Consider the following 21,790-nt stretch of genomic DNA (forward strand, 5'->3'; position numbering starts at 1 on the left):
TTACCTGAGGGTTCTCAGCTTCAATATCTATGAAATGGGGAAAGTACTAGGATCTACCTCATAAATGTGTTGCGTAAGTAAATTATCTGATACATATAACATGCTTAGAACAGTGGCATCATAGAGTAAATGCTTAGTAATCATTAGGGTTTTCCAATGGCCACTGGGTCATTTGACCCTGGCCTAGACAATCCTAAGTTCCATCTGCAGTGGCTGTGATTTTTCCAGGAGAGAGGCATGACCCTACCAGAACCATTCAGAATCCTTCTAAGTATTCAACACTGGGAAAAATAAATTCTGTTTTTCCTGAGGTTGCAGGGACTGGAGAGTGTAAGTCTAGGCTGATTTGTGATTCTCTTAACATTCATGTACTTATCCTTTGATGAAGACAGCAGATATTTTTTCTTTATAATTTTTTTTAACGTTTATTTATTACTGAGAGACAGAGAGACACAGAGCATGAGCAGGGGAGGGTCCAAGAGATGGAGAGACACAGAATCTTAAGCAGGCTCCAGGCTCCAAGCTGTCAGCACAGAGCCCGACGCAGGGCTCAAACACACAAACCGCAAGATCATGACCTGAGCCGAAGTCGGACACTCAACCGACTGAGCCACCCAGGCAGATATTTCTGCTCTATACACACGGAAGTTGAATGTCTGGGTTATGAAGTATATGTATGTTTGATTGTTGTTAATACTGTTAGTTTCCTTAATTGGACATGTCAATCCTAACGACAGTTTCATGATTTAGAAACCTCACATAGATACGATTTCTCTGAGAAAGCTGATGCCGTGGCTCTCCATACTCACTCCCTGTATTTAGCCACATAATTTATTTTCACAGCAGCACTGTTAGTAAAGTGCACTATAAGAGATGTAGGAGAGCAACATTCAAACCAGGAATGGATTTCTATGCTGATAAGTATTCTTCCCTTCTCAGAAATTAGCAATAACTGTTTAAATCATCTTACGTTCACTTCCACATCAAGTAGATGTCATTAAACTTCCCTCTTTTCAAATATATTTAGCAAGCATTTGGAACCTTGGTGACCACTTTCACTAAGAGAAATGAAGAAGAGGGGTTTAAAAATACTGTTTTCTCTAGAACCTCCTTATTTGGAAATAGGGTTGTTCCAGATGTAATTAGCTAAGATGAAATCATGAAGATTGGCCCTAATCCAATATGAATGATGTCCTTGATAAAAAGGGGACATTTAGACACAGACACCTGCATAGAAGAGAGTGCCATGTTAACATGAAGATATCCATCTGCAAGCCACGAGGAGAGACCTGGACCATATCCTTCCCTCATATTAAAGGCAGCAACCTCAGAAGGAACCAACCCTGTGGACACCTTGATCTTGAAATTTTAGTCTCCAGAACTGTAGGAAAACACATTTCTGTTGTTTAAGCCCTGAGTTTGTGGTGCTCTGTTAAAGCAGACCCAGCAAACTAGTGTGTTATCTTGGACTCTTCTCTCTCACCCCCACATGCACTCTGTCAGGAAGTCCAGTGACTGTTACTTCAGAACCACCTAGGATCGGACCACTCCTTGCTCCCTCCACAGCTGCCACCCCAGCCCAGGTCACCATCCTCTCTTGCTTGCATTATTGTGACGACCTCCTAATTGGTGTCTCTGCTTTCACTCCTGCCCCCCTGCAAGTCTTCTTTCACCCAGTATCTATTTAAATTTTTTTTTTAACGTTTATTTATTTTTGAGACAGAGAGAGACAGAGCATGAACGGGGGAGGGTCAGAGAGAGAGGGAGACACAGAATCGGAAGCAGGCTCCAGGCTCTGAGCCATCAGCCCAGAGCCCGACGCGGGGCTCGAACTCACGGACTGCGAGATCGTGACCTGAGCTGAAGTCAGACACCCAACCGACTGAGCAACCCAGGCGCCCCTCACCCAGTATCTAGAGTGTGGCTTTTCAAACCCAAGTCAATGTCCTTCCTCTTCTCAAATACCTGGCAAGGCATCCTATTCATTCAATAAAAGAGACATCTTGGAAGGACTTTTAAGACCCTATGTAATCTGTCTTCTCCCCCAACTGCCCTTCAGGCATTAATTCCTACTGCTCTCCCACTTACCAAGTCTATTCTAGTCACACTGGTTTCCTTGCTGTTGTTTCAACACATGAGCTCTTGCCTCAGGGTATTTGCTACTGGACACTGGCCATTTTCCTTGCCTGGAATACTCCTTCTGCAGCTATCTGTATGGCTAACTTCCTCCCCTCCTTTGAGACTTTCCTCACATGCTCCCATGATGAATGAGTAGATAAAAAGGTATCAGCTAAAATGCTCTTAAGATATCTACATCACTCCCTGTTAATTTCAGTACTCTCCAAAAGTTCTTGTTTCTTTGAAAATCTCAAAATAGAAAATATGGGTAGGATGAAAAATTTTAATGGAGAAGACAAAGCTTTTCTAGTTTTACATGAGAAAGTCCCTATGAGGAGGGCAGTGATTGCTGGTTATGCTTTCCCTTTATCCTTTGTCTGTTTGTAAGTCCAAGGATTCTCCTGTTGATATTAACTTTGGGTGGCCACTTCTCCTACTGATTTATGTATCCCCAAATGCATGTAGCCATGGGTTATGACACTGTGTAGGAAGCCAAGCACAGAACAACGACAGCTATGCTGGGAAGGAAGGCTAGGGTTGTAGCCAATCTCAGGCTGAAACCCAAATGCCCAGAAACCAACAACTCTGAACAGAGTGAGAGACAGAGCCAGGTGAAGGCCAAGATTCAGATTTATATTTTCAGATATGAGAGTTAAACAAGAGAATAAGAGAGCTTGCAATAGAAGCTTTTGCCTCTGTGCCTCCCCTGTTCTTCACTTCCAGCCTCAGTTGTTTTATTAGGCTCACCTTGTACCCTCTTTCCAAGTCAATGTCCTTCCTTTTCTCAAACACCTGGTGAGGCATCCTACCCACTCATTAAAAGAAAAACCTTGGAAGGAACTTCAAGACCCTATGTAATCTGTCTTCTCCCTCAACTGCCCTTCTGGCATTAATTCCTACTGGTCTGCCACTTACCAAGTCTGTTCCGGGCACACTGGTTTCCTTGCTGTTCTTTCAACACATGAGCTCTTGCCTTGGGGTGTCTGGCACTGGCCATTTTGGCACTGATTATGACGACCTCCTAATTGGTCTCTCTGCTTTCACTTCTGCCTCCTACAAGTCTACTCTCAACCCAGCATCTAGAGTGATCCTCATATTGTCCCTTTCTCCCATTCACCAGATTAGTTTTTATGCATCCTTTGAGGCTTTGTTCAATCACAACCTTCTTTCTCTAGGAAGTTCTCACTGACCCCCTCCTTTTCCCCCAACTCAAGCTAGGTTATGATCCTTCCTGTTTGTTCTTTTATTATTGTACTTTCACTAAGCATTCTCTACATATTCAGTGGTTTGCTTTTTTGTCTGCTGTCCTCCCCATCATGGCCTCCTTGATGGCCAGGATGGTGCCTTATTTATCTGTGTATTTGTTATCCTCAGCACATAATACAGTAAGTACCTTGCATGTAGTAGGAGTAGGACTTTGATCAACGTTTCATGAACAAGTGAATGAATGAACGAAATAAGTGGCAGCCAATTTCAGGGTGTGGCCAGCCAGATGCTTCAGGTGGAAGCTCAAGAAGTCTGTTAGGAAGCTGAGAAGTTAGCAACTTGCCAGAGCAAAGTCTGATAGTCTTTTCTTGGTAAGGGGGGAATTTCACATTGCTTTAGATTTAGGGGAAGAAAAGAGCTTAGGAAAATATGAAATACTACAGTGAAAGTACTTTTTCATCAATTATTTTTTAGTCACTACACCCAAGTCAACAAAAATGAAAAGGGACAGCATCCCAGAAATGTTCAAATGACTCAACACAATAATAATGGTTTATCAGTAGTTCTTGTACTGTTAAGTCTCTTTGGGACCCATGGATCTTAAAGGTAGGCTGTGCAAACTGCAAACAGGAAGATTCCAAGGTCATTTCAGTTCTCTCTAGGCTACATAAATTACAGACTCCCCTTCTAGAAAGGCAAAGATCATGGAAGGTTTTACTTGTTCACCTCTGGGGATTGTGGTGGAGGTGGGAGAAAGACACAGAGGCATGTCCAGGAATGAATGTACTGGCCAAATGGAAGGGAGATTGCATAAGCAAAGTAAGAGTGGAAAGGGATTTCTCTTTCTTTCTCTCTCTCCTGCAGCAGAAGGCAGTGGGATGGTGAAAGGAGCCCCAAGCTAGACTTGGGACACCTGGGATCTAGTCCTTGCTGTGCCACTACCCTCTTGTGCAACTCTGAATGGTTACTTAGCTTTTCTGCCTCAGTTCCTTTATCTGTAGAATGGCTAGTTTGGGCTGGATGATCTCTGAGATCCTTTTCAGCTTGAGAATTTTGTGTTTCTGTGTATAAGTCTGGTCCTTGGCACAGAGCTGAGAGTGGAGGTACAGATTTGCTAGGTTACCAATAAGGGGCAATTGGAACAGTAAGAGTTGTGTGACCAGCTAAACCAGTTATGAATAAGCAGACTATGTACCAAAATGAATTGTCAACAGTTAATTCAAAATTATGATTCATTTACATTTGTTTGATTCCATTTTTCCTTATTCTGTATTTTAATGGATGGTGATAATAATTGCTGTCATTTGTTTGGGTACCGACTTGGTGCTAGGTGTTGAGGTAAGTGTTTTACATTTATTATCTGATTTAATCTTTATACATAACTGTATGAGGTAGGTATCATTAGTCCCATTTTAGAGATGTGAAAACTGAAAAATCATGTGCTGGTAAACATTTAACAACTGGCAGGAAGCAGAGAAAGCCCTGATTTGCAATGGTTGCTGATTTCCATGGTGTAAATACTCTCACCATGACCTATTTCAACTTGCCAATGAGAAGTCACTGAAGAGTTATGTAATGTTATGTAACTGTTATGTAATGCTGTCGCTGTATATATCCAATACACACAAATATCCTCAAGAGCATAGGAAATGGTAACATGTAATAAAATAATTAGGAGTTGATGAGTTGGAATATTCACTACCTTTGTTAATAGAACTTATTTAATTTTAATTTTAAGTTTATATGACTTAATTTTTAATATAACTGTCTTTAACAATAGGCTTGCAGAGTTCCTACAAATTTAACAACTTGCACTTGCAAACTGGTATAAACTGGCCCCACACACTATTGAAAATGGTGCTAAGATAAAGTAACTTGCCTAAGGCCACACAAAAAGTGTCCGGGCCAAAATGATAACCTTGATCCAACTAATTCTGAATACCATGCTCTATACAACTAGACTATCATTTGTAAAACTGTGAAGTGCTATATACTGCAAACAGTAAAAAAGAAAAAAAAAGTTGCACTTTTTTCTATTTGAAAAAAATATTTTGTGGTCTTAAATGTCATTAATATGAAGGGGTTCTAGTGGAAAATCAGTCATGAATCAGAAAAACCACAGTGCAATTTCTGCTTTTCTCAGTCAGGTCTTGTGTCTCAGTTTCCCTGTTAAAGGAATGCTTTATGACCTTTCTGAATTATACTTTGAACTGTGTTGAACAGGAAAATCATTTTACATATCTTGTAGATAGGGCTCATCTAAATTTAAATGGTTGTTACGAGTTTGAATATAACTTTATGCTAGCCATATTGAAAATAAAAAATAAATATAACAAACATCTACTGCTAACATCCATAGCTTAATGCAATCTCTTTGTAGGCAAAATGTGTAAGGATGTTTATTACATTAAGCAGTAACAAATGAAACATCTGGCAACAATTTTTAGATCTTGAAGGATCAGATGACAAAATGATGAGTCTTAGGGGACTAAGATCATGTTTCGCACTCCTAAAAAAAGGTTTGGAAAAACTTTAGGGCTTTCTGAAAAACCATCCTTCTTTCAGTTTCTTCTCTGCTCCCTCTCTTAGGATGTGACTTACATACAGAATTTCATCAACTCTTCACAAAACTCTACTTGGGTCTTGGGCCCCCAGTGAAGCCTATGGTTACAATGGTAGCTATAAAGCCACCATCTAGCTCAATAAGTCTAGACAAATCAAGTAGCTCTGTGGATCATTGTGTTGTAATAAAAAGTATTATGGTTGTGATTCTCTTGGTTAAAAGGGAGATGAAGCTCCATTTATCGTACAGGAGGAGCTGTGAACAATTTGGCCATTGGGTGAGGAAAAGAAGAAGATGGTGTACGCTAAACAAGAATGATGAAGTGTAAGAAGGGTCAAGCCTACTTCGGCAGGTCACAGCTCACAGTCATTGTGCAGTGAGTGCACGGAGTTGCAATGCCTGCCTTCCTGGCATCTGGAGGCTTCACTAATCTTGTATTCTAATTCCCCACTCACGTCGGAAAATGAAACTTTCTTTTTTATGTTTGGCGTTTCAATGTTTTTAGATAAATACAGCAATCTTTAACAAATGACCGTATTGATTATTACCCTTCCCCCGCCTTAGAACTATTAATTCTCATTTACATTCTACAACAGTTTATTCAACAACGACTTGGTCTACTAACAAACAGTTGTAGTATCATACTCAGTGCCAAGCACTTGTGTGGTACTGTGAAGGGCATGGTGGAGAAAATTCTGTCTGTGTTCCTGGGCAGGAATGGTAAACATGTGTACACATAATTATTATACAAGGGAGAGGATACAAAATTCAAACTTAAGACTATACTGTTTGGTGCTCTGAGATCCAAGAGGAAGAAACAGTTCTACCTGAAGTGGTCAGGGAGGGCTACCTAGGAGAAGTACATTAGCAAACGTAGAGGAGGGGGTAGCCATGAAGAATATATAGACTGGAAAGTAAAGCATCATCTAAACAGTTATAACGAGGCCTCTCTTCTTGTCATCACAGAGGACACAATATATGAAAGCCTGTCAAGCCCTTTTAGCACAGACTCTGGGAACTGTTGCTATTTTAGAAGTTTGTGGCACATTTGAATGGAATAAAACAAAGTGTTGCATGTTTTGGGGAAAAATCTTTGTCTTTCTCTCCAACAATTCATTCTACTTGCTAAGCCAGGCTTCTCTGAGGTCACCAGGAGGTCATGAAGGATATATGGATATGACTAAAGTCATTACATTACCCATTAGTCATGGGTTACAGTGTTGTTCAAATGAGAGAAACAGCTGGAAATGGTACAGGAACACAACTTGGGCAATGTCTACCTAAGATGGATATTTCTAGCTGTCATAGAGGCTCTGGCCCTACATACATCTCCTTTCTGTGTTGCTGAGCTAACTGGTTCAGTGTTTTAAAGAAGTGGAAAGTGGAAGCTTAGTAATATGTTATTCTCCCTGAGATAAGTTCCTTCCTTCTTTTTACCACCTTGCAGCAGCAAAGCGGGATGTGAGCTAGTTCTTGGTGCTCAACGCTTTGGTCTTCATTTCGTGTGGCTTACTGACAACTCATTTCCTCCTCAGACAGCTCTGTCCTGTCCTGCTCATGGGTTCAGACCCACCCAGAGGCAGCTGGAGAGGATTTCCTATGATCACCAAAGCTTCTCTGCCCCCATTAGCAGCAGTAGCTGTCTGCTGGGACTTGCGATTATGATGGCATTGGTGTGGCCAGCTCTCCCAATTTCCTAACCAATGGGGGTTTGACAGCAAAGATCAGGGTGGCAGGGCTCCACTTGGTATCAAAACTGAAGTCCAAATCACCTCGCAAGGAAACACAGTGAGATTAGATCCCGAGTTTTGTAAGAATATTAAACACACGATACACATGTATCAGCTGTGGCAAAGCCTGGTGTTTTAACATGGTAAAATACTTTTTTTCCCCTTCGAGAGGGATTGTTACTCTCAGGCTTATATTCCCATTATTTCAGTGAAGAGAAAGGACAAGTTAATAGTTGGTTGGCCTAAAAGACTGTGGCGAGAATATTTGAGTCATAAAGTATTAGCCAAGCATCTTTTTGGACATTCTAAAATAAACTGTGTAGAGAACTAAGCATTTCATGCCAGGACAAAACTAAAAAGCTCTTCTTAGAGGTTTCCCCCACCCCTTTTCTGGACACAGTCTTATTGGTTGATAGCACCAAGCGTTTGGCTGTGCTGCAAGGAATCACTCAGCTGTGGCTGATTACTGCTATAATTTTTTCCCTTGTTCAGAAAATCTTGTCATAAATATGTTTCCAAGACAGCAAGAGAGAAAAGGTTTTTTTAATTTTTTAATTTTTTTTATCTTGTGTTTTAGGGGAAGCCATTATTGGAAACAATAGTGCTAGGGTAATAGACCAGGGCTGAGAGAAAGGAGAGAAATTTAGAAGTGTTGTAAAAAACAACTTATTCCCATAAGAGACTCTTAAAAACTGAGAATAAACTGAGGGTTGATGGGGGGTGGGAGGGAGGGGAGGGTGGGTGATGGGCACTGAGGAGGGCACCTGTTTGGATGAGGACTGGGTGTTGTATGGAAACCAATTTGACAATAAATTTCATATTAAAAAAACCCAACTATTCCCATCTCTGGAATTGTGGGTCAGATGGGGAGAGGTGGCCTCTAGCCTTCGCTCTGCCATAGATGATGTGACTCAAGACCATTCATTCATTCATTCAGCACTTATGGAGCACTCACTCTGTCTGACACTGTCCAGCACTGGGGACACTGGGGACATGAAGAACAGATAAAGAACCTGTTCTCAAATCACACTACTTCTCTGAATACTATTTCTTTATTTTTGCAATGTGAGGGATGCACTAGAATGATCTCTCAAGCTCCTCTATCTCTAGGTCACAAATCTGTACTTCTCTGTGGGAACACAATGCACCCAGAAGAACACTAATGAGAAAACTGGTATCCAGTATTTCATGCCAGACATTGTGCTAACTGACCACTTTTACATACACATTACCCCATTTTGTTTTCCCAAGTATCTCCTAAAACAGATGTTATTAATAATTATAATTAATGAACCATTACATTATCAATTACCATTATTATATCAATATTAATTAGAATTATTAATAATATACCCATATGATAATCCCCACTTTACAGATGGGAAGACTAGGTGTCAGAGAGGTTGAGCTGCCTTGTGTTACAAGTGACAAAGAAACAGAGCCAGATTCCAACCCAGCTCTGCTGATTCTAAGCCCAACATTCTTCCCTCCTCTGATCTCCAGATTTTTAATGTTTATTCATCTCCCCTGGACCTTTCTCTGGGAATACTTATGGAAACTTATTCAAGAATCCATGACACTACAATACAAAATATCTCACTCTTGCCTTATGGGTCTTCCATTAGCTTTCCCTCCCTCCTTACCTTTTCCTATTCATCCCAGGGGTGACCTTGCCACTTCATCCAAGTCCAGTGCTCCCACTGCTTTCCTTTCACTTTTGTGCTTTACCTTCGACTTGGAATTGTTTTTGGTTTTTTCTGTAGCCAAATTCTGTACTCTTTCCCAGACGTTATTTGTCTTACTCCTAAATTTAATTCATTTAGCCACAGATAGTTGTCCAACACAGTAAGAAGTTAAAAAAGAGTGTAAGATCATCTCCTTGGGGGAATTAAGACATGCAGGTTATAGGAAAGAGTTATGGCTAAAATAAAGAGTTTTAGGCTTGTAAGGGAAAGAGAAGGAAAGTAGCTGGAGTCATTGGAACTTGAGACATAGTTAAGGCTTGAATAGATGAAAAGAGAAAGAGGCAAAGGGAGGTACAAGGTCAGACAAAGAACAGAGAGGTCCACTGAGTACTGGAGAAGTAAGATGTCTTTCTGGCTGGAGCAGCTAGGTCTAAAGAACTACGGCATGTGGGGTGGGACAGTTGAAATGGATGTTATTGTTGAAGAATGTTCATCAGAAGGAACATTGGATTAAGAGTTTGAACATCTGTGTTCTTGTTCTGTCAATTTGTAATCTGGAGAAAACTGATCAAGGAACCTGGTACTTTTTGTTTCCTCATCTCCTGGAGGCTACCTCAGTCTATAAGAGAAGTCCAAGATCTTTATGATAGCCTGTCTCTTCTGCTGTTCCCACCTCCAGGCATTTTGTAATATGTCATCACATGTGAGGAGTCACTTATGAGCTGTGACTTCCATAACATGGTACAATCACATTCACTTTATGAGAACTCTAACAGGGCTGAAAACACTTTCTCACACAGCTACACAAGTTAAATAATACTCATTCACATGCATTTAAAAATGGAATGTTTCCCCTCCTAATTTAGTTATTTAACTTTAAGAAACTGAAATTCCTTTATTAAGTATTTTGGATCAGAACTTTAAGGGCTTGAGGGTTTCTGTTTTAACTTAGCAATGTGAAGCAACAATAAAATCTTAAAGTTTTCTTTTTAGTTATGCCTCGTTCAGGCACTTAGTGGTGCCAGATAGGGTAGATAATCTCAAAGATGCTGATATGGATAAAAATGTGGCCATGCATTGTGCCTGCATGGCTCAGTTGGTTGAGCATCTGACTCTTGATTTTGGCTCAGGTCATGATCTCACAGGTTTGTGAGTTCAAGCCCCATGTCGGCTCTGCACTGACAGCCCAGAGTCTGCTTGGGATTCTCTCTCTCTGCCCCTCCCTAACTTGTGCACTCTCTCTCTCTCAAAATAAATAAATAAAAACTTAAAAAAAAGAAAAACATGGGAAAATGAAAAATAATGTTGGCAAAGATGTGGAGAAGTGGGAACACTATTAGATTGCTGGTTGGAACGTAAAATGTTGCAATCACTGTAAAAAACATTTTGGTGGTTCCTTAAAACAGTTAAACATAGAATTACCATAGGGTAATTCTACACTCCTACACTCCTACATATATACCCAAAACAATTGAAAACTGGTACTCAAACAAATAGATGCATATATATGTTCATAGCAGCACTGTTCAAAATATCCAAAAGATGGAAACAGCTCAAATATCCATCAATAGATGAATGGATGAACAAAATGCCGTATATTCATTCAATAGAATATTATTCAGCCATAAAAATGAATAAGGTACTGATACATGCTACACCATGGATGAACCTCAAAAACATTACGCTAAGTGAAAGAGAGAAGACACAAAAGGCCATATACTATATGATTCTACTTCTGTGAAATATTTAGAAGAGGTAAATCCACAGAGACAGAACCCAGATTAATGATTGCTGGGGGCTAGGAGAAGGGGAGTATAAGGAGCAACTGCTTAATAGATTCAGTTTCCTTTTAGGGTGACAAAAATATTTTGGAACCATATAGAGGTTGTGGTTGCATAAGATCATGAATGGTTAAGGGCCCATTTAAGTGATTAATTTTACGTTATGTGAATTTTGCCTCAATAAAACAAACAATAAGTTAACTAGACCTATTGTGATGATCATTGCATAATATACATATAAGAAATTAAATAGTAAAGAAATCAAGACTAGATTCTTTACCTCTTATGTCTGTCATATTTTATGGTTCCAATTTTAAAATATGGTAGCAACATCATGACATACCTTTGCTTACGACTTCATTCGGGTTTTATTAGCTGTCATGCTAATGAGTTCTACCATCATTTTCACCTACTTTGTACGATTCAGATTTCAGTCCAAGGCTTCAGGAACATTGCAAACAGCTGCACTGGAATTATGCATCTGACCATCAACGACATGCCAACTCTGACGGACAACTGTATAAAAGTAGGTAGTTGCAAAGTACATTTTCTTCTCAGTCCCAATTAATGCACACATTTTCTAGTGGCCTGAATTGTTGAGAAATATGAGTGGGATTTTCAAGTTAGCTGTTTTTAGAGCAAGAAAATCATCTTAAAATTTATACATGCACATACAGTTGAACATTTGAATCTATGCATGCCCTAATACACTTTGTTTCACAATTGGAATATTTTTGTTTCAAAGATACTATAGCCTAAGCATAAATGTTGACTTTAGTGCTATATGTCAGACTTCTAAATGTAGTGATTTTTTTGTCAGCATTTCATTTTCTCATGTTTTCCCATACCTTTGTAACATGATTTAATTCTGATTCCTCTGCAGTACTCAAATGTGAATGTACTAAAATATATTGAATAAAAGTCCCATTGTCTTTGAAATTAGGAAAATGTAATGGTTAATATGTCTGCTTCTGAAAGTATGGAGAAAAACAACCTCATTACTTTGCTAAGCTTGTTCTATACACTGTGGTAAATTTTATCATCTTTTCTTCTTCTAAAGGCTTTAGTTGAAAGGTGCCCTCGTATTACATCAATAGTTTTCATTGGCGCTCCACATATCTCTGATTGTGCTTTTAAAGCTCTTTCTACGTGTAACCTCAGAAAGATCCGATTTGAAGGTCTGTGATATTAAAAATGGGGTTCAGCATTAATGTTTACTTTTACTCTTGTGGCATTACAAATACAATACTTGTCTTCTGTTTTTTTTTTAAACAGGAAATAAAAGGATTACTGATGCGTGCTTCAAATTTATAGATAAGAATTATCCAAATATCAGTCACATTTACATGGCAGACTGCAAGAGATTAACAGATAGTAGCCTTAAGTCACTTTCACCTTTGAAGCAACTAACTGTGTTGAATTTGGCAAATTGTATAAGGTAATGAGTCATTCAGTTAAATGTTGTTTAAGAAATACTGATTATTAGAATGTGCGAGACTCTCTCCTCAAGGTGCTCATTGGTTAGTAGAATAAACATGAAAAGCAGGAGTCCAAGTGCAGGGAAGTACAGAGTTCTGTGGTAACACAATTAAGGGGCACCGACCCCAGGCTGGTTATACGGAAAGGCAAGGAGACTGTCAGGATAATTGGAATCATGGTCCCTTATAAGATTAAATGAAATCACGGGAACACTTGTGGGCTATTTTTCCTAGTGAGGGTTCTCATGGCTAGTTCATTTAACAGGTCTTTTCCCAAATGGAGTTCGTTAGTTGCTTAGGAGGAACCAACCTTACTGAAGGGTTTCTTCTTGAGTACTGGTGAGATTTCTCCTCTGTGTGGATCCCCTAACATATGGACAGAAGACAAGTTCTTAACGAAACCCTTTCTTCAGTTGGGCATTGGGTTTCTCCCTTGGTATTCTCAGGTGGGCAAGGGTCCAATTCTTGTTGGAACCTCTTCCCTAGTGGATCTCAGGCTTTTGTCTGTGTACATTTTTTATGATCTTATAGGGCCACAGGCTGGCAAAACAGTAGTTGACTAGAAAGTCGGTTAATATTTGGGAGAGCATAGGACTACTCAGAGTAATAAGTTAAACTACAAAAATCTTGACCCATGATCCCTATTATTAAAATGGGAAGTCACCATGGGTGAGGGAAGGAACTGGATTTGAAATGGGGAAAAATGTGGATTAGGAAATCCAGGTGTCTAGTGAATAGCCCAGCAAGGAACTGAGGCCTCCTGCCAACAGCCATGTGAGTGAGCTTGGATAGACCTTCCAGCCTTAGTCAAGCCTTCAAATGACTGAATTCCCAGTGGAATCTTTATTGCAAGCTCATGAAAGACCCTAGGATAGAACCATACAGCTAGTCTACTCCCAAATTCCCAAGACCCAGAAACTGGGAGAGAATAAATGTTTAAGGCACAAAGTTTGGGTTTATTAGGTACATAGTGATACAGAACACACACACACACACACACACACACACACAGAGTATCCTATCTGTATTAATATGTGAAATAAAATTGAGTTTCATCCTCATACTTCACTCAGGCTTCTGCAGGTCAACTACTTTTAAAATAAATGGAGGTTTTCTACTTCTAGCAGTATAGTTAACAAAACATTTCAAAGGACTCTTTGCCACAATTTAGATCCTTGATGAGACATACTTTAAATACACTGCTGAGAGTAAGAGAAAGATCCAATATCCAATATCCTGATTCTGTACCATCCTCTCAACGAACGCTCTCTTGGGATTCGTTGCTGCTCTGAGCATAAATGTTTATGTCAACGCCGCCACTGAGAGAATCAGCTCTGACCAAGACTCAAGGTAGGGAAGCAGAACCTGAGACTTCCACAGGGGCTAGACCTGGACCTCTTTAAGGCGGACAAAATGGTTTTAGGTAGGTAGCACCCAGGGTCCTGCAAAGAAGTTAGCTCGAAGCTTCTCTGGAGGAAAGTATTTTCTATTTAGGCCTCCAGGACTCCTATAGATTAAGAATAAAATATAGGTGCTCACGATTAAAGATTGTTAGATGTATGAAGATATGAGTCACCAGAAACAGCAAAATAAATTTGACCTTCAAATAATTCAGATTATTGGGGTTATCAGACATAGGATATAAGAAATATGTATAAAATGTTTGAGGAAATTAATGAAATCAGAAATATGATCAGGGAAAATATATAATAATAATAACTAGATTTATTTAAGAAAATAAAACTTTTAGGAATAAAAAGTATGGTGCAGTTATTGAAATAAAGAAACTAAATGGATTGCCAATCAGCAGGTTAGAACTCACTGAGGAGAGAAGTACAGAGACAGAAGATAATCTCTTCCATGACAGCAGAGTGAAAAAAAAAAAAGATGAAAAATATGAAAGAGTGTATCATGGGGTGAAGATATCAGAGTTTCACAGTAGATTTTTAAAACTTCATCTCTAAGAGATAAGCCTAAAAACAGTCAATTTGAGAGTCAGAGAATATACATTTTCCTCAACCACACAACCCTCCTTTTTTTTTTTTTAATTTTTTTAACGTTTTATTTATTTATTTATTTATTGTTTTTTTAAATTTTTTTTTTTCAACGTTTATTTATTTTTGGGACAGAGAGAGACAGAGCATGAACGGGGGAGGGGCAGAGAGAGAGGGAGACACAGAATCGGAAACAGGCTCCAGGCTCTGAGCCATCAGCCCAGAGCCTGACGCGGGGCTCGAACTCACGGACCGCGAGATCGTGACCTGGCTGAAGTCGGACGCCCAACCGACTGCGCCACCCAGGCACCCCCGTTTTTTTTATTTTTGAGACAGAGCATGAACAGGGGAGGGTCAGAGAGAGGGAGACACAGAATCCGAAACAGGCTCCAGGCTCTGAGCCATCAGCACAGAGCCCGACGCGGGGCTCGAACCCACGGACGGTGAGATCATGACCTGAGCCGAAGTCGGCTGCCCAACCGACTGAGCCACCCAGGCGCCCCCAACCCTCCTTTTTAAAATGGACTGTGCATGAAGTTTTAAGACAAATTTCAACGATTTTCAAATTATTGGTATCAACAAATTACATTTTCTCACTGCAATGTTATTAAATTAGAAATCACTAATGGAAAGATAAATTAAAAACATATATAGGATTTAAAAATAAAAATTCCAGGGTATCAGAATCACCTGAGGAGCTGAATAAAACTACACATGCCCAAGCCCTACCACAGAGCTACTAAGCCTGAATATTTAGGAATGGAACCCAGCTTGTGCTGCTTTTGATGCACAGCCAGGTTTGGGACTAAATACATTAACCAATTAACTTGTACCATTACCTGTATAATCCTTTTCTGTTGATTTTTGATGCCTCCTGGATTATAATAGAAAATTATATATACATATATACATACATATACTTACACATATATACGTACATACACACATATATGAGTTGATATAGATAGGTGTGCACAGGTTAAAAAAAATCCTTCTCACAAAGATGTACCTCACAAATTTAAGAAAAAAATAAAATGGTGTTTTTAAAACTGAAAAAAAAAGATAGGTGTGCATATGTATATGTTTTCAGACTACCTTTTCTGTTCCATTCATTTATCCATCCTCTATCTAATCCTGCACAGTATTTTATCTATAAAATGGGGTAAATAACAGTATATACTCAAGATTGTTGTAAGGATCAAATATGTTAACTCACGTAATATGTTTAGAATAGTGTCTGGCATATAATATGCATTCAATAAATGTTATCTGTTATTATTGCTTTATAATATGTTTTAATGTCTAAGGGAATTAGACTTTCCTTATTAAGTTAATTTGATTTAACATATGGATTGTTTTCCTATTTTAAAAGCTTTTATATATCTGTGGTTATTGCTGTTCTAATTTATTTTTCTCTCTTTCTCAAGAATCCTCTTTATTTAAAGATTGAATCCTAGTTCTCTGTTTTCAATCTCATTTATTTCTAATTCTTTATCCTTCTGCATTTCAAAGGAACTTTTCAAATATGCCTTCTACTTATTAATTTCATTTTCTAAAAGGGTCAGTTTTGGTTTTGATGACTTAAATTAGGTTATTGAATTTTTAGTTTTTACCAGCTGTTTTTCTTTTGTTTGTTAATTTGAGTATAGTTGACATACAATATTACATTAGTTTCAGGTATACAACTTAATAATTTGACACGTTTATACATTATGCTATGTTCACTATCTGTATGAAACTATCATCTGTCCCAATATATCACTATTACAATATCATTAACTGTATTCCTTATGCTGTACCTTTCATTCCTGTGACTGATTTATCCCATAACTGGAAGCCTGTATCTCCTACACCTCTTTACCTGTTCTGCTTATCCTCCTACCCCTCTACCCTCTGGAGACCATGAGTTTATTCTCTGTTTTTATAGGTCTGATTCATCTTTTTGCTTTTTATTCATTTTTTAAAAAGATTTCACTATGATCTGAATCCTGTGGTTTTGGAATTTCTCAGTCTGACTTGTTTCACCTAGCATAATACCCTCTAGGTCCATCCATGTTGTCTCAAATGGCATGATCTCATCTTTTTTCATCTAATGATGGACCCTTATATTGCTTCCATATCTTGGCTATTGTCAATAATGCTGCAATAAACATGGGGTAGATATATTTTTTTGAATTAGTGTTTTCATTTTCTTTGGGTAAATATCCAGTAGTGGAATTGATGGATCTTCTGGTAGTTCTAGTTTTAATTTTTTGAGGAACCTCCATACTGTTTTCCACAGTAGTTGCACCAATTTACATTCCCACCAACAGTGCACAAATGTGCCCTTCTCTACATACTCACCAATACTCATTGTTTCTTGTCTTTTTGATACTAGACATTCTGACTAGTGTGGGGGTGATATCTCATTGTGGTTTTGATTTGCATTTCTCTGATGATTAGTGATTTTGAGCATCTTTTCATGTATCTGTTGGCCAACAATATGTCTTCTTTGGAAAAGTATCTATTCAGTTCCTCTGCCCATTTTTTAATCAGACTATTTTTTTTTTTTTTGGTGTTGACTTGTATAAGTTCTTTATATATTTTGGATATTAACCCCTTATCAGATATATAATTTGCAAATATCTTCTCCCATTCAGTAAGTTTGCTTTTTTGTTTTGTTGGCTACTTTTGCTGTGCTAAACCTTTTCATTTCAATGTAGTCCCCTAGTAGTTTATTTTTGCTTTTGTTTCACTTGCCTTAGAAGAGATATCTAGAAAAACACTGCTATGTTTGCCATCTGTTCTTATCTCAGGTGGCCACCTTTTCATCTCAGATTGCATTTTAGAATATCTTTATTTTGGCTACAGTCAGGTCACCCTTATTAATTCCTACTGCTTCTTTACACTGCTTAATTTGTTCTAATGTTTTTGTATCTTCTTTTTCAAATCATTTTCAGAGATATGCTTTCTTAAGTTTTACAAATCCCATGATGAATTTGTTTTCTTGTTAGTAAAAATATCTCTCAATGAATACTCCAGCCCTGGTGTTTGCCAACAGATAAGTTGATCAGTTGTGTTTGCACTGATCCCATCCCCTCCCATTTCCCCATCCACCCACTCACTCACCAGGCCCTTTACTGCATTCCCAGGTGCTGCCACAGTCTCCCTTTGATATTATAGATGGAAGGTGAGTTTATGGGCACAGGAGGCACTTAATGTGGCCCATTCAACTCAAACAGGCCCATTCACCTTCTGCCTGTACTGCTCAGTTTTTTTATAAATCTGATCAAATAGAGGGTATGAAAGATGTCAGCAGTCCACATATATTGGTTCCAAGGCTTTTCCCATCTGTACACCCACCTGTAGGATTGTTGCATGTGAAAGCTACCTCTTAGGATGCAATGTGCAATTTCCTGTTGTATTTATTTACTGGAATGCTTTTTAGAAGAAACCGGTGGTCTCCAAATGGAATCATAAATAAAGCTCCCAATGGAAGACAGGGAACGGATGGGTCAAATAGACTTCCAGCCATTTATAAAGCATGGTTCAGAGAGGGGGCAAGGAATGGCAGGGACACAAAGGCATCTCTGATTAGGGATAGACAATGTAGGAAGACTGAGGCCAAGGTCTTCTTCTAGGTTTTCTGTACTTCAGCAGAAAAAATCCAAAGGTCACTTGTTGGCTTTCCAGTCCAGCTAACTTGACCTTGTATTTAGTGAAAATTCCTCTAAGAGTCTGGCAGTAGCTTGACTGTTAGTTTTGGTTCTACTCTCCTAAGTTTTGGTGTTTTTCTTGTGCAGGAGTTTGCATTGGGACCGCTTAACTCAATCACATTTTAAATCAAGAAAAAGATTTCAAGAACCATCTGTCTTATTCATAATTACAATTATGTCACCTAATTAAATGAAAAATGAGCAGGAAGAGCATTTTTATTAATACTTCTCCCATTACTATCATTTATACCTTTTCTATTAGACTAAAAGTTGTATTCTCAAATTTGGTTTTAAAACACTGGCACAATCAATACCAATATAAGGATATTACCATGTTATTTTAGAATGCATTGAATGTAGTAACTATTACTTAAGTAGTATTCTATATATTTACATATAAAATCATATGTAAAGCTTTTCTTACTCTTTCCTACAGAATTGGTGATATGGGAGTAAAGCAATTTCTTGATGGTCCTGTGAGCATAAGGATAAGAGAGCTAAATTTAAGTAAATGTATCCACCTGGGTGATGCCTCTATTATGAAACTATCAGAGTGGTATGATAAAATAATAATATTTTACATCATATCATTAGTAATTGTATATTTGCTAATAGGAGAGCTCAGAGATAGACCTTCAGAGCCATTTGGGAAATATCAAGAGGCCAAGAAGCTGGTCCAATACTCAGTGAAATAAAAGAAAAGACACTGGAGTCATAGATTAAACTAGTTTTTTGATCATATATGAGTGGTTTCTTATTAATTTCATATTAGAGAAAGTTTCAGATGGAATCATTAATGAAGTTATCACTATCTAGACGTGAGTGACTTCTCTGTGCTTTTCAAGGATATTACCTCTGTGTAAACCTTTGCTCCAGGCTTTGGAAATGCTCCAGCATTTCCCAAGAGATGTTCTAGATGGTGGGTTTATTCTTGATTCTCTCTACTTGTCAGAGACCTGTGTACTAGAAAGGGTCGAGCCCAATTCCTGTGGTGAACTTGTAAGGGATAAATGAGAAACTTAACCTTGCACTTTTAGGGGTCATTCATCATACTTACACGACAATTTTTTGCATGCAAGTGATATGTTTTTTTCTCACTAGAAATTACAGTATGAAATGAAACCACAGAAAGACTATCTTATATAATAACCCACCTCCCTCTCATCCTATTTTGTAATGCCAAATTATTTTCCACTTTTAAACCTACTTCTATTTTTAAAAATTTTTTAATGTTTATTTATTTTTGAGAAAGAGAGACAGAGTGAGAGCGGGGAAGGGACAGAGAGAAAGGGAGACACAGAATCTGAAGCAGGCTCCAGGTTCTGAGCTGTTAGCACAGAGCCTGATGCGGGGCTCAAACTCACAAACCGTGAGATCATGACCTGAGCCGAAGTCAGACGCTTAACTGAGTGAGCCACCCAGGTGCTTCTTAAGCCTATTTTGATTTTGAGAAAAAGAAAGTCCTTGTTTCAATACCATTTGCTTTCCTTAGACAGTTTTGATATAAAGAAATGGCTACCAATACTGTGATTAAAAGCTAAAATTAATTCTTCATGCTGCTTTCTTCCAGCTGCCCTAATTTAAACTACTTGAGTTTGAGAAATTGTGAACATTTGACTGACCTAGCAATTGAATATGTTGTAAACATCTTTTCCTTGGTATCAGTAGATCTCTCTGGAACAAACATCTCTAATGAGGTAAAGAAAATTTTCAAAATAGTTCAATGACTTTTATTGTTTTCAGTAGTATAACAATGGAGAGAACATTAATTATTTTTATTTCCTAAGTTATTAGATTATAAAAGGCCAGTTTAGGAATACTGTTTCTGTAATAGTGATAGATGAAGTTATTTATAAACCAAGGGTCTTGTTTCTCTGCTTACAAAATGGAAAATTCAGTATTTTGAGCAAAGTCCTGACAGATCAGAATGTTAAACGACAGATCTGAAATCTGTTTCATTATAGAAATGTGGCAATGTGGATGTAATATATTCCAGTTGGCTTATATATGTTTTTCTGGTGGACTGAACATTCTGTAAAACTATGTGAATGCCTTGAAACCTCACTCTTTAGTTCAAAACTGAAATCTAGAAACGGCCTCATCAAATCTACAAAAGAATACATTTTAAGGAACTCATTTCCTGCAAGAGGCTGATGCTACTCCTCAGAGTTGAAACTCAGTTCACACTTATCGTATCTTATCTATCACTGCTGCACTGCCCCACTTACTAATCAAAAGGAAGATAAAGTTGGAGAGATTGCCATGTTTCTGAAAGACTTCAATGGGCTGTAGTTAGATAAGAAATGCATTGGCTTCTCTTGAAAATCAGTGCATTGGGAGGGATATAGGAAGACAACAGAGTTGAGGATCTCTACCCCATCTGCTTGCTAAATCCCTGTTCATCCCTCATGCTCATCAAATCACCTAGAAGTCCTTCTCTGAAAAGCCCTACCTTACAGGCAAGTACAGGAACTACTTCTCTATGTGGATCTCTTGCCCCAGTACATCCTTTAACATGATCCATTTCTCTCCATTTCTTACTGCATTACTGATATCTGTGTTGTGTCCATTCTTCCCCAACATTTAGTGGGCTCTGTTTATTGGTCTATGTTCTTTCCTTTCTTTATCTAAGAGTGAATTTAGATTCAGCCTCCATCCTGCTAAACGGTCTCCTCTCCCCTTCCTTGGTAGTGTCATCTATGTGTGGTACGAGAGTGGGGTAGGGGCAGTTACATATAGTCAACTCATTTTGGTGGTGGCAAGCCTGATTTTTACAACGTTGTCTTCTGTCCAAGCTGGAATCCACTGGGATGTCTGTAGGCTCATTTGGTTTTTGGTTTCCTGTTTAGTTAGATCCCTGATGTGTCTTCCTTGGTCAGCTCCAAAGCCTCTTTAGGTCTGCAGGCTCCTTTGTCATGTGTGCCTTCCTCTGGACCCCTCTGGGTCATGCTGGGGCATGGGGACTCTGTGAGGCTGTCTTAGGCCCATAGTCCTAGACATCCCCTGCAGACATTTTCCTGTTCTCACATCTGGGTGTATTTGCCGCAGACCCATGCCTCACCCTTCTCTCACTCTGCTGCGGTGGCTGACTCATGTCCACCAGCTTCCAGTTGGGTTTGGTGCTTGTCAGGCATTTGTGAGCAACTGGAGGGTAAGAAGAGGGAAAAGACCAGAATTTTCCTCCACCTTTCTTTGCATCATCAGCAGCAGCTGCATTTCCTTCATGATCTTCTCCCTCCAGTGAGATCTTCTGTGGTCCCAGCTTCCCTGGGTGACCTTGGGTCCAGCCTCCAATAACACCGTTTCTTCTCATTGGCCTTCCAGCACAGGGGGAGTAGTGGCTTCCTGCTCCTGCTCACATCTCTAGATTGTGTCATTATCCCATTTCACTTCTCAGTTTCTTTACCACATATCTAGCCAGTTCCCTATCACAATTAAATTTCCTCAGTTTTAAATACAGTTTCTGTTTTCTTCTTTAGATCGTAGCTGACACAACAAGCAGCCCAGGAAAAACTCGGATGCCTTGTTGCTTTTCACAAC

The 21,790-nt window shown here is 38.8% G+C and overlaps 1 protein-coding gene across 2 annotated transcripts in view; it reads left to right on the plus strand.

Moving 5' to 3' along the window:
* FBXL13 (F-box and leucine rich repeat protein 13) overlaps positions 1–21,790 on the plus strand; it is a 210,268-nt gene that overhangs the window by 135,350 nt on the left and 53,128 nt on the right. For both annotated transcript variants that reach the window (XM_049642850.1, XM_049642851.1), the window contains 5 exons: positions 11,511–11,609; positions 12,144–12,261; positions 12,359–12,521; positions 18,687–18,806; positions 19,821–19,947. In XM_049642850.1, the coding sequence (XP_049498807.1) occupies positions 11,511–11,609; positions 12,144–12,261; positions 12,359–12,521; positions 18,687–18,806; positions 19,821–19,947 (627 nt within the window). The remainder of the gene's footprint in view (positions 1–11,510; positions 11,610–12,143; positions 12,262–12,358; positions 12,522–18,686; positions 18,807–19,820; positions 19,948–21,790) is intronic.

Source organism: Panthera uncia, chromosome A2 (genome assembly GCF_023721935.1).
Source record: "Panthera uncia isolate 11264 chromosome A2, Puncia_PCG_1.0, whole genome shotgun sequence".
Classification (NCBI taxonomy): Eukaryota; Metazoa; Chordata; class Mammalia; order Carnivora; family Felidae; genus Panthera; species Panthera uncia.